General features: G+C 41.9%; 1 protein-coding gene across 2 annotated transcripts in view; it reads right to left on the bottom strand.

Moving 5' to 3' along the window:
- Positions 1–13090, bottom strand: part of mindy4 (MINDY lysine 48 deubiquitinase 4) — a 220707-nt gene that overhangs the window by 125316 nt on the left and 82301 nt on the right. For both annotated transcript variants that reach the window (XM_072576365.1, XM_072576364.1), the window contains exons 6-7: positions 10801–10853; positions 4570–4676 (exon numbers count right to left, since the gene is read on the bottom strand). In XM_072576365.1, the coding sequence (XP_072432466.1) occupies positions 4570–4676; positions 10801–10853 (160 nt within the window). The remainder of the gene's footprint in view (positions 1–4569; positions 4677–10800; positions 10854–13090) is intronic.

Genomic DNA, 13090 nt, shown 5'->3' on the forward strand with positions numbered 1-13090 from the left:
TTTACGCAAAAGAACCAGGGGTAGCCAATACTTTTTTTCCCCTGAAATGTAGTGAGTTGTATGAATTTGCACCACTAATCCAGAATTTGGTTTCCAGCATCTGCAGTCATTGTTTTTGCCTCATTGAATTTGGAATAGTAGTTGAATTAGTGTCATGCTATTAACAGAATTGGATAACCGCTCAAAGGAGCAAGCTTGGCAGGGCTTTGGGGCAAAAGTAGGGAAAATAGGATTAATTGTGTAAGTCCGTACAAATTGACAATATTATAAGTGATTGCTTTCAAAAATAACAATTCATTGGACTTTTATCCTGCAAATCTGAACTTTTCTTTTATAAAGGCAAATCTCTTCATTTCAATGTATTCTAGTAAATAAACTTGAAAATGAATAAAGCAAGGAACACAATCTGATTTTGCCACAAAGTAGATCTTGGGTAAGACATGCTTGGGTAAGATTTTCTCCACAATCAAACAGCTTCACTCCACAAGCTTACATATAACCAAACGGAGAGCTGCTTACAATTACAGAGTCAAACTCTGTGTGAACAAATAAGAATTGGCCTTTCACACTTTCTATAAGTGTGCAAGTTATGGGTATATGGATGCTCGCTGAGCTGGAAGGCTTGTTTTCAGACATTTCGTCACGTATTAGGTAACATCTTCAGTGAGCCTCCCAATGAAGCACAGGTAGTGTAGCCCGCTTTCTATTTCTATAGAGTTCTGGTTGGGTGCCATTCCACCTAGAAGCATGGCATTCCAACCAGAACTCTATCAGCAAACACATCGACTTGGATCCTATTTACCACCCCCCTCCCCCCGCCCCTCCCCCCCCCCCCCCCCCACCCCGAGAAAAAGCACAGGAAATAACATCACCAACCCTCGGAAACTCAAACATATAAATAGAAAGTGGGCTACACCACCAGTGCTTCATTCGGAGGCTCACTGAAGATGTTACCTAGTATGGTGACAAAACATCTAAAAACGAACCTTCCAGCTCAGCAAGTAGACTTACATCCAGAACCTCAACCTGAGCTACAAATCTTCTCAAAACTCGCGAACACCTATGGGATCCTGGAGTCAATTCACTGGCTAAAAACCTGTATCCAGTTTGAGATATGAAGAATGGCTATGTAAGCACAGTATCGAAGGACCAACACCACACAGACTCAGGCAAAGTTTGTTCTAATGGATTAAAAGTAACTACAAAATTCAACAGCTAAAATACAAATACAAGATTAGTCTAAATGAATCAAATTATCTTACTCAACAATGTGATTTTTTAATTCCAAATTTAAAATTTTGAGAAGTGAGCACTTTAATTCTATTTGTTCCCATACATCTCTAACCTGCATTGTACTATCAGCTTCTACTCCTGAACCAAATTTGGTCTGACATAAGGGATACCAGTCTATTACTTCCTTCCCACCTTATGCTTAACCTTGGCTGCCTATCTGTTACCTGGTCAATGATTCTCATGCAGGTATACAATCCAAGGTTAAATGATCTTGATCAGCAAACCGTTTTCTGATATATTACACAAAATCTGTATTAAGTTACCTACTTGTTTAACTTGGACTTATTAACTGTTTTACTGTCAAGGTTATTTCAACAACTTACATTTACAATGTGGGCTTTGTGTATAATAAGATCACAGGACAGTACTGCACAGGAACAGGCCCTTCAGCCAACATGTTTGTGTCAACCATGATGCCATTCTAAACTAATTCATTCTTGCCTATACATGATTCATATCCTTCTCTGCCTGTTCAGATGTCTGTCCAAATGCCTCTTAAACTGCAGTGGGTAGTACACACTGCTGCTAATGAGCATCAGTTGTGGAGGGAGTGGATGTGGTGCCAGTCAAGCAGACTGCTTTGCCCAGGATGGTGTTGAGCTTTTTGAGTGTTTAGATTAGATTACTTAGTGTGGAAACAGGCCCTTCGACCCAACAAGTCCACACCGACCCGCCGAAGCACAACCCACCCAAACCCTATTCCCCTACATTTACTGCTTCACCTAACACTATGGGCAATTTAGCATGGCCAATCCACCTAACCTGCACATTTTTGGATTGTGGGAGGAAACCGGAGCACCCGGAGGAAACCCACGCAGTCACGGGGAGAATGTGCAAACTCCACACAGAGAGTCACCTGAGGCAGGAATTGAACCCAGGTCTCTGGCACTGTGAGGCAGCAGTGCTAACCACTGTGCCACCCGTGTTGTTGGAGTTGTATCCATCCAGGCAAGTGGGGAGTAATCCATCACTATCCTAACTTGTGCATTGTAGATTGTGGGTAGGCTTTAAGAAGTCAGGTGGTGAGTTGCGCACTGCTGGTTTCCTAACTTCTGACCTGCTCTTAACTCACTGCACTTATACTGGACTTTTAGTCTAGTTCAGTTTCTGGCCCAAGAAAACATCCAGGATATTGACAGAGGGGGAATTCAGTGATGTTAACACCACTGAATGTCAAGGGATGATCATTAGATTCTCTCTTGTTGGAGGGGTCATTGCTTGGCATTTATGCGGCACAAGTGTTACCTACCACCTCTCAGCCCAAGCGTGGACACTGTCTTACTGCAAGGATAAGCATTTTAAAGGAGGCATTGGTTAACTGAGAATCAATTTGGTGCACAAGCACAAGGCAAATGGGTTATCAGGATTTGGCACAAGTACAGTGACAGGCAGAGTTTTAGATGAGTTGGAGTTTGAGTGAGTTTATGAAGGGCATAAGGTGGAAAATTAATGCAAAGTGTGGGAGGGCTGACGTCTCCAACCCAAGTGGACACCTGTATCCCAAGGCTCACGGCCCACAGCCTGAATGGTTGGTAGCTGAATCTCTATGTAGAAACTTAGAGCATAGAGTCACAGAGATGTACAGAACAGAAACAGAGCCTCCAGTCCAACTCATCCATGCCGACCAGACATTCTAAATTAATCTAGTCCCACCTGCCAGCACGTGGCCAATATCCCTCTAAACCCTTCCTATTCATATGTCCATCTAGATGCCTTTTAAAGCATTCTAATTGTACCAGCCTTCACCACTTCCTCTGGCAGCTTATTCCATACACACACCATTCTCTGCATGAAAAAAACTGTCCCTTAGATCCCTTCGAAATCTTTCTCCTCTCACCCTAAACCTACGCCCTCTAGTTCTGGACACCCCCACCCCAGGGAAAAGACCGTCTCTATTTAGCCTATTCATGCCCCTCATGTCTTTCCAATAGGAGGGAGACCAGAATTGCACACAATATTTCAAAAGTGGCCTAACCAATGTGTACAACATAGTAAAATAAGAGGAACAGTAAGTCATTTGGCACTTCTATCTAATCCACCAGTCAATAGAATCATGGCTGAACATCCAACTCAGCATCTGGTCCTGCTTTCTCCCCATACCCTTTGATCTCATTAACCCGAAGAACCATATCCAACTACTTCTTGAGAGTCTTCAACATTTTGGCCTCAACCACCTTCTATGGCAGAAAACTGCACGACTCAGAGTGAAGACATTTTTCATCTGATTCTTAAATGGCCTATCCCAAATCCTTAGACCACGACCACCGGCACTGCACTTGATGTTTATTCATTCACCGGATAAGGACACCTCTGGCTAGGCTAACATTTATCGCCCATCCCTAATTGCCCAGAGGGCAGTTAAGAGTGCACCGCATTGCTGTGGGTCTGGAGACACATGCCAGCCATACCAGGTAAGGATGGCAGATTTCCTCACCTGAAGGACATTAGTGAACCAAATGGGTTTTTCAAACAATCGACAATGGATTCATGGGCATCATTAGACTCTTTATTCTGGATTTTTTTTTTAAAACTGAATTCCTCTTGAATTCCATATCTGATGACACTCACTTGGTCAACAGGAATATCCTTCCTATATTTACCACCTACTTCTGTTAGAATGTTATGGGAGGGGTATTGATAAGATCCCCCTTCATTCTTCTGAATTCCAGTGCACACAGTCCTAACCGACTCAGCCTCTTTTCACGTCTCTCCTGTCATCCCAGGAGAGTCTGGTAAACTTAAAACCACCAAGCCTACAAACATGGATTCCTAACACTTTCCACCAGTTATAAAAACAGTTGCCAAACAGGCCATGAAAGCATACGATGTTCAAAGTGCTCACAGGTACATGTGGCAGCTGCCCAATTCCATAAATGGTTAGGAAGGATGGGCTACCCGCTATAATCTAACAACGCCTTGAGCCTGACAGTCAACTCTCCACAGGGATTTCAAGTCTCCCAGTCTGTCTCCAGTTACAATTAGGAGTGAAATACAGATTGTGGTTTAGTCTACGAGAGGAGGAATGGGCAACATAGTCAGAGTCTGGCTTCACAAATATCACCACACCCTTCATATAGTAACATTAGAGGGGTTATCTTGAACAGAAACCTGGATCAGTTTTCCTCATGCGATCTGAGGGGCAGAGGTTGGATTGAGGTTAAACTTGATAAATGTGCCATGGCTACACTATGAACAGAAATGAAAAAATGTTCATGAAGTCTATGGTAGTAAACTAACACATTGAAACACCATAAGAATGAAATTAAACTAACTTACTATTGCAAGAGACAGGTCAATAGGCTTCGAGTCAATGTGATGTTTACGAAGAGAACTGACAGGTGCAATTTCATCAACTTCTTCCAAATCGTCATCATCAATATCAGCTGCAAAATAAATCAGACAAACCTTCAGATTGCACTGAATAATCTTAAACTCACATAGCTAAACATAAAGGACTAAGTCCACACTGTATCAGACTCTAGAGCAGTGTCCAGCATTAGAGTAAACAGGTTGATGAGTCATTGATAATTAAAGGAGACATGGCATTGAAGCAGACAGTATAATTAAGCTCAAGAAGCATTTTGAGTGTATCTGGAGAAAAAAAAAGGATTGAGTGAGAGGTATGTAGTTCAGGATAATCTCAGAGAGACTGTACCTAATGGCCTACTCCTTTAAATCAATGGTCCTTATATTTCAATCCTGTATATTAAACCTGGCCCATCTATTTCGCTGGTCAGCTAATTGTAGCAGCACAGACTGGAATCGTGCATCTGCAGCAAACCCAACTCAGCAGGCTCTGTTGGAACTGCTCAGTTCGTTGAAATTTCTGATTAGGCAGTAACCCTACAATTGGATCCCTCTAAAATAGCTGCTTAAAGTCAGAAACTTTGGAAGGTTCCTACTCAGTTAAACGTTACCCAAGAAAAGTTAGCAGATGAAAAATCTACACTAATTTCTGGTTAACTATTAAACTGAACCCTTGATTCACTGCCAACAGCACACACTCACACAACTTTCTCTCACCCCTCAATCCACCAATCCAGTCATCCATTTCCTAGAATCTATTACTGCTCTGATATCCAGCAGACGAGGCACAACAATGCCCTAGCCATCTCACTACTATGACGTACTTAGCCTCACATAGAAGTTGGCAAGGGGTTGGCTGTGCTACTGGACATTTAAGTCATAGAACAAACACTTACTGCTGCAAAAGGGATTATGGTTTCTACGCAGATCTTCCCTGCTGGATTCAAGGGTTCCTGGATAGATCTGTAACAGGTTACAGAAGGTCCAGGAATCTCCAGCACAGAAGACATCTGAATGGCACATGTGTAATTGTCAAATCCAATCAGAATCAGAAGTAATGTTGGCCTATCTGGGCCATCAATACCAATTGCAGGAAGAATCAATGGTTACTTGTTATTTAACATAGCAACTTCACAGATGCACTGTTCATGGATTCACATCTATGCAAAATGATCGTTACTAATACTAGGTATGAAGTTACAAGACATGCCACTCCCAATCCCTCTCCCAAATCCTGTGGTGCTGGAAATTGGAACATCAAGGTCAAGTGTAGAGGATGAGCTAATTGGCAAGAAAGAATATGTAGCCCCTATTTAAATTCACACAGTAGCCTTTTTTACGATATCAGTTATAAATTCAAATCTCTCTACAATTCTATAAATTCAATGGCCATTTTTATAATGGAAATTTCCAACAGAAACACCATTCTGTAACTGTATTGTTCTGCCAGTGGAGAGGGCAGGTGGAGGCAGAAAAAGAAGCTTGAAGAGTGGAGAAGGGATGAAAGGAAGAAAAGAGGTACCTACATCACAAGGTGTTCAAGGTGGTTCACCAGTTAGGGATGAGCAACAAATGCTGACCTTGCCAGTGACACTCAGTCACATGAAAGAATAAAACAATGAAACTCAGAGAAGATGGCAACAGGAAGATGGGGACAGGTGGACATTGGGAAATTATTTCCACTTGTAGACAAAGTGCAAACCCCCCATGAATCAAAACATAAAATGATCAGTAACCTGGTAACCAGAAATTGCCTAAATACTGGCATGGATAAATTAGGCTCAACGATGTTATCATTGCCATGAGTTTTACATGATCCTATGCTATTGAGAAGGACAATTTTTTTCAACATACAACAATGACGCACAGTTAATGAGTAAGCACTGTGTCTCTGTCGAACTAATCACTGCAAAATCATTAAAAAGGACTAGCGATGACATAAGAACATTAAGACACCAAAATATTCTTTGGATACTTAATAAAAAGGAAAAATAATAGTAAGGGTAGGATCTATAAGGGATATGTGTGATAAACATATAGGTAATGGCAGTAAAATTAGAGAAATACTAAAAAAATGCTTTGCTTGCTTTTATAGGGAAAACGAAGTGGAGGACATGGCGTCATAAAACATTAATTCACAAAGCAAAGACAGGAGGTGGAACTAATTGTGAAATACAATGAAAACGTAGAGAGGGAAATACCCACTGTTCAGGATGAATTAGGCATATTAGAAGAAGCTAGGGAAACTATAACATGGTAAAATTACATAGACATGCAAACTCATTAGAAAATGGAACAGTGCCAAAGAATTAATGCACAGCTAATAAGATTTTAACACATTAAAAGAGAGATTGAACCAGTCCAGGGAACTATACACCAAATAGTTTCATGTCAGTGGTTGGAAAGATAATGGAATCTTTAATCAAAAATGGAAGTGAAAAATATCTAGAGGCTGAAAATACAATAAGGAGTAGTCAGCATGGATTCCAAAAGGGAACATCATGCTTGATCAACCTTATTAAATTTTTTGATGTAATAACAGATCAGACAGACAAGGGTAATTTAGTAGGCCTAATATTTTTGGACTTACAAAAGTAAAAGAAAAAGTCAAGAAAGGCAGACTCATAACTAATGGCAAATCAAACTGAGTTGGGGGACACAGAAGTAGAACAGATAGCAAGCTGGTTACCAAAGAGACTAAACGGCCAAAAGTAGTTACTCAGACTGGCAAAAAGAGGATAATCTTTTTTCTAAAATCAATTATGGATGTGGTCATCACTGTCGAGACCCACTGGGGAAGACGGCAAGTTGCCTTCTGGAACATTGCAGTCCCAAGCATGTAGGTACACTCATAGTGCTGTTTGGGAGGGAGTTCCAGAATTTTAAAGCAGCAACAGAGAAGGAATGGCAATATCGTTGGAGGGAAACTTGCACTTGGTGGTGCTGTCATGCATCTACTACGCATGTCCTTTTAAGTGGTAGAAATTGCAGGTTTGGAAAATGCTGTTGAACGGAGCTTGCTGAGTTACTGCAGTGCATCTTTATGGTACACATTGACATTTATTCCCTCACCACCAATGCACAAATGCAATAGACAGAGTGGCAATCAAACAGGTTGCTTTGTCCGGTAGTGGGGTTAGAGCTGAACTCATCCACCCAAGATGGTGCACTGGCATTGGGAAACAGGAGGGGAGATACTTACCACAGACTACCCAGCCACTGACCTGATCTTGCAGTCATAATGTTACATGGCTAATCAAATTCAGTTTCTGGTCAATTGGTACCTCCAGGATATTTATAGTGGAGGATTCAGTGATGGTAATGCATTGAATGTTAAGGGGAGATGGTTATATTCTCTCACTAGAAATCATTATTACCCAGCACTGTGTGATGCCAATGTTCCTAAGATCAGGATTGGGACCATTATTCACCATTTAAGGAAATGTTTTGTACTGAGGCTTTGAGGATGCAATTTTAAAATTTGCATATAATACCAACAGGGATTGTTAGGTGCCCTATGCATGCAGGTAGCGAAAGTAATCAAGAAAGCTAATAGAATGTTAAACTTTATTGCAGGTGAAATTGAGTGCAAGGGTAGAGAAGTTATGGTTTAGTTGTACAGGGCATTGGTAGGATTGCATCTGGAGTAGTGTACAGAATCGATTATCATACTTATGAAAGCATGTTAATGCTTTGGAAGCAGTTGCAAGAAGGTTTAGTAGACTCATACCTGGAATGAGTGGATTGTCTGATGAGGAAAGGATAGATAGGCTCAGCCTATATCCTCTTGAGTTTAGAGGAATGAGGTGATTTAACTGAAATATTCAAGATAATGAGGGGACTTGACTGGGAGGATGTGGAAAGGATGTTTTCTCTAGTGGGAGAATGTAGAATGAGGGGTCATAGTTTAAAAATAAGAGATTGCCTATTTAATACAGAGATGAGGAAATATATTTTTCAGGCGGAGGGCTGATTATCTTTGGAAGTTCCTTCCTCAAAAGGCAGCAGAGGTAAGTTATTTAAATATTTTTAAGGCATAAGTAGATGGATTATTAATTACAAGAGGATGAAAGATTATCAGGGATATGCAGAAATGTAGCGTTCCGGTTAAAATCAGATCAGCCATTACTTTATTGAATGGCACAGCAGGTTTGAAGGGCAGAACAGCCTATTCTTGTTTCTTATTCATACGCTTGTAGTTAACAAAGATGAGGTCTGCAATAGAATGCAGTTACACATTTAGAAACAAGCAGAATGGGTGTGTTAATACACTTCAATATTAATAAATAAATGTTAAGTTATACATTTTAGTAGGAAGAATAAGGAGGCCATGGATTTCTGAGAAAACAATGCATAAATGAGGTAGTGGAGCACAGCAATCTGAAGGATAAACAGCCAAATCACTGGTAGTGACATAGGTTAAGAAGGCCATTAAAATGTAAATAAAACAGATGGATAGAATTGAAAAGAAGTGAAGTTTTGTGGAACTTGTGTCTTAGAACCTTAGTCATACCAGACTCTGAGTTACAAGCATAGTTCTAGTCCTTGTATTATAGAAAGGATTGAAACACTGAAGGATGTGCAAAAAAAGATTTAGTACCCAAACTCTGAAGTTGTACCCTTCAGGAAAGGTTCACCATGTTGGAACTCTTTTCCCTGGAACAGAGACTAAAGGGTGACCACTTTCCAAGTAGTCAGAAATAACTGATGCTTAAATGTGTGTTCAGGGACACAGTTTAACTGACTTTACTTGTAACAACAGGTAAACTGAGCTACACAACAAACTGTTCCGGTACCAACCTGAAATGTTGATGTAATATATGAGATTTATGTATATAGTTAGGATTAATTATTTTGGATTTTTTAAATGTTGACCTAGTGACATATGGGTTGTGTGTGTCTGAAGGGGTTTAATGTTTAACTTGAGAGTATTTCAGTAGCTAGCGATGTATTTTGAAAGAGTATTAGAGAACACTTCTGAGAAAGCAAATTTGGCTTTGTTTACATTGTTTATTCTATTTGCTAATAAACACTCCCAATGTACTGCATCAGGCTTTCAGCTAGAAGATTCTGGAAATGATTTTTTTTACAGTCAAGGAAACACCCAAAGTTTGTAGAATTAAAAAGATTAAGTTTCAATGAGGGCAGTTGGCCGAAGTCTAGGCCGAGTCTGGATATGTAAAAGCAGTTGACTCTGAGAAAGCGTAGTTAGTTTAGACTGTTAAGAGGTTACCTCAGCATAAGAAGTTTTGAAGTCAAAGACCAGATGGGTCTGGTTAAGACCCTGAAGGGGTTATTTGAAGCTGATGAAGTCTAAGCTCAACTGCATGAAAAGGCTCTTAGTTTTTCAATGTAAGGAATTGAAGCCACAGTAAAATGAAGCACAAGAGGTACATGAAAGAGAAGGCAATTCATGATCCAACACCAAAACATGATCCATCAAACCAGATTTCAGTCTGGAATTTGACTTGTTCAGTAATAGTGTCAGCTGGGATTACATCATAGCACCTTCCTAACCTGCAATCTTCTTCCTGACCTCTCCGCCCCCACCCCCACTCCAGCCTATCACCCTCACCTTAACTTCCTTCCAACTGTCGCATTTCCAACACCCCTCCCCCAAATCCCTCCTCCCTACCTTTTATCTTAGCCTGCCTGGCATACTCTCCTCATTCCTGAAGAAGGGCTCATGCCCCTTGGATGCTGCCTGACTTGCTGCGCTTTTCCAGCGACACATTTTCAGCTTAGATCATAAAACCCCTATCTGCTACACTGGTATCAAAATACTGAATTGAAGGTAATTAATCTACCTTTCCTCCAATTTATCCCATGCATAATTCCTAAATCAAATCATAGGATAAATTGATGTCTTGTCCCCAGGCCTGGGCTAGTGTAACTAAGACAGCAGCTGCATGAGGAAGCACCAAATTAAAATTAACAATTGTTCCTGTCTCACTTCACGAAGGGATCATTGCTCTCGTCATATTTAATACTGCTTCTGTAGGTCAACTTTTAGGAATTCATAATATTCATATGAGTTTTCACAGAGAAATCAAAAACATATTCTAGATATCATAAATTTATTGTGAGGAGGTGAAGAACACACACTCCTTAAGCTTTGTAAAATCATTTAAAACAAGTGTTCCAAAATATGTGAAAGGTAACTCCGATCTAGAGAGGGTTCAAAAGTCTTACAAGCAGTACCTATCTGCAGACGTTCTATCAGTTGATTTTCAGGAGAACACATAGTGGGCTTTCTGGAAAGCAAAAATAAGATATTATTATACGTGAAGGTAGCCAACTATTGTGTTAATGTGCCCATGTAAAGCAGGACAGAGGTAGAGTTTGAATCGCTGACTACTGGGCAGATTCATTCTTCACTGCACTAAAATTGTTGCAAAGGATTTTTCCACCCCCTCCCTCCAAACCAAAGTCATCGTAGCTGTTATTAATACATTCATGTGATCAGCTATTCTGAGTAGTGAAGGGAATGTCAACAGGCTGTTGACTTTTAAGGACCATCACAATCAGACATAATACACACAAAGTGTTCACACAAGCATTATCAACATGTCAAGGCTCCAAAATGCAAATCACTGGTGGATTTACCCCTCCATATCCCAGAAGCAACAAGATAAACTGCAACTACATCAGCTGAGATCATGTAACTCAGCACAGACAGGGAACAAACCTGGTAATTCCATGGCCTGTATGGCTCAACCATACAATGCATAATACAGTCGGTTCTGCTATAACACACAGTGGGGCAGCCGGGAAGGAAAGCAGTGAGTATAAATACTCACCCTTCGACACCAACGGTCATTTTGAGTGCAAGCAGCAGCTAAGGTAAGACAGTTTGTTTTAAAATTACTTACCGGTAGCGGGCAGCAGTGGTTTTTTTTCTCTTCACAGAAAGAGCGGGAGCAGCAGGGGGAAGTGACGAAGACCAGAGGGGCAGCCGAGACCCGGAAGCAGGTATAGCGTAAGCTTACCTGGGTAGGTTTTTTCCCGATAAAAGCACGCAGGAGAAGAACCCGAGGCACTACAGAGGTAGTGCCTCCCACCCGCCCTCCTCCTCTAACCTAATAATAAGACTCGTTGTGGTAAGTAGGTAAGTGCTGCATTTTGCTTGTTCTATTCTTTAGACCCAGTTTTTTTAAAAAAAGGTTACTTTTAGAGGGATGGCAGTGAAGGCAGTGCAATGTTCCTCTTGCAACATGTTTGAGGTGAGGGATGCCATGGACGTCCCTGCTGATTACACTTGCAGGAAGTGCACCCATCTCCAGCTCCTCCAAGACCGTGTTAGGGAACTGGAGCTGGAGTTGGATGAACTTAGGATCATTCGGGAGGCAGAGGGGGTCATAGATCGGAGCTTCAGGGAAGCAGTAACTCCAAAGATTGCAGACAGATGGGTGATAGTGAGGGGGACTGGGAGGAAGCAGCCAGTGCAGGGACCCCCTGCGGCCGTTCCCCTCAAGAACAAGTATACCGTTTTGGATACTGGTGGGGGGGACGACTTACTAGGGGTAAGTAATGGGGGTCAGGCCGCTGGCACGGAGCCTGTCCCCATTGCTCAGAAGGGAAGGGTGGAGCAATAGTAATTGGGGACTCGATAGTTCGGGGCATAGATAGGTGGTTTTGTGGGGGCGAGAGAAACTCACGTTTGGTATGTTGCCTCCCAGATGCAAGGGTACGTGACGTCTCTGATCGTGTTTTCCGGGTCCTTAAGGGGGAGGGGGAGCAGCCCGAAGTCGTGGTCCACATTGGCACCAATGACATAGGTAGGAGGAGGGCTGAGGATGTTAGGCAGGCTTTCAGGGAGCTAGGTTGGAAGCTCAGAGTTAGAACGAACAGAGTTGTTGTCTCTGGTTTGTTACCCGTGCCACGTGATAGAGAGTTGGGGAACAGGGAGAGAGAACAATTAAATGTGTGGCTACAGGGATGGTGCAGGAGGGAGGGATTCCGGTATCTGGATAACTAGGGTTCTTTCTGGGGAAGGTGGGACCTCTATAAACAGGATGGTCTACACCTGAACCTGAGGGGCACCAGTATCCTTGGGGGAGAGGTTTGCTAGTGCTCTTTGGGGGGGGTTTAAACTAACTCTGCAGGGGCATGGGAACCTAGACTGTAGCTTTAGGGTGCAGGACCTGGAGTGTAGGGAGGTTAGGAACATGGCATCAATCTTAAAGGAAGGTGCCTGTAAACAGAAGAGTGGCTTGAAGTGTGTATACTTTAATGCCAGAAGTATACAAAATAAGGTAGGTGAACTTGCAGCGTGGGTTGGTACCTGGGATTTCGATGTTGTGGCTATTACAGAGATATGGGTAGAGCAGGGACAGGATTGGCTGTTGCAGATTCCAGGGTTTAAATGTTTTAGTAGGGTCAGAGGTAGGGGTAAAAGAGGGGGAGGTGTGGCATTGCTTGTCAAAGATAGTATTACAGTGGTGGAAAGGACGATGGATGAAGACTCGCCATCTGAGGTAGTTTGGGCTGA

The sequence above is a fragment of the Chiloscyllium punctatum genome, chromosome 8, assembly GCF_047496795.1.
Source record: "Chiloscyllium punctatum isolate Juve2018m chromosome 8, sChiPun1.3, whole genome shotgun sequence".
Lineage (NCBI taxonomy): Eukaryota > Metazoa > Chordata > Chondrichthyes > Orectolobiformes > Hemiscylliidae > Chiloscyllium > Chiloscyllium punctatum.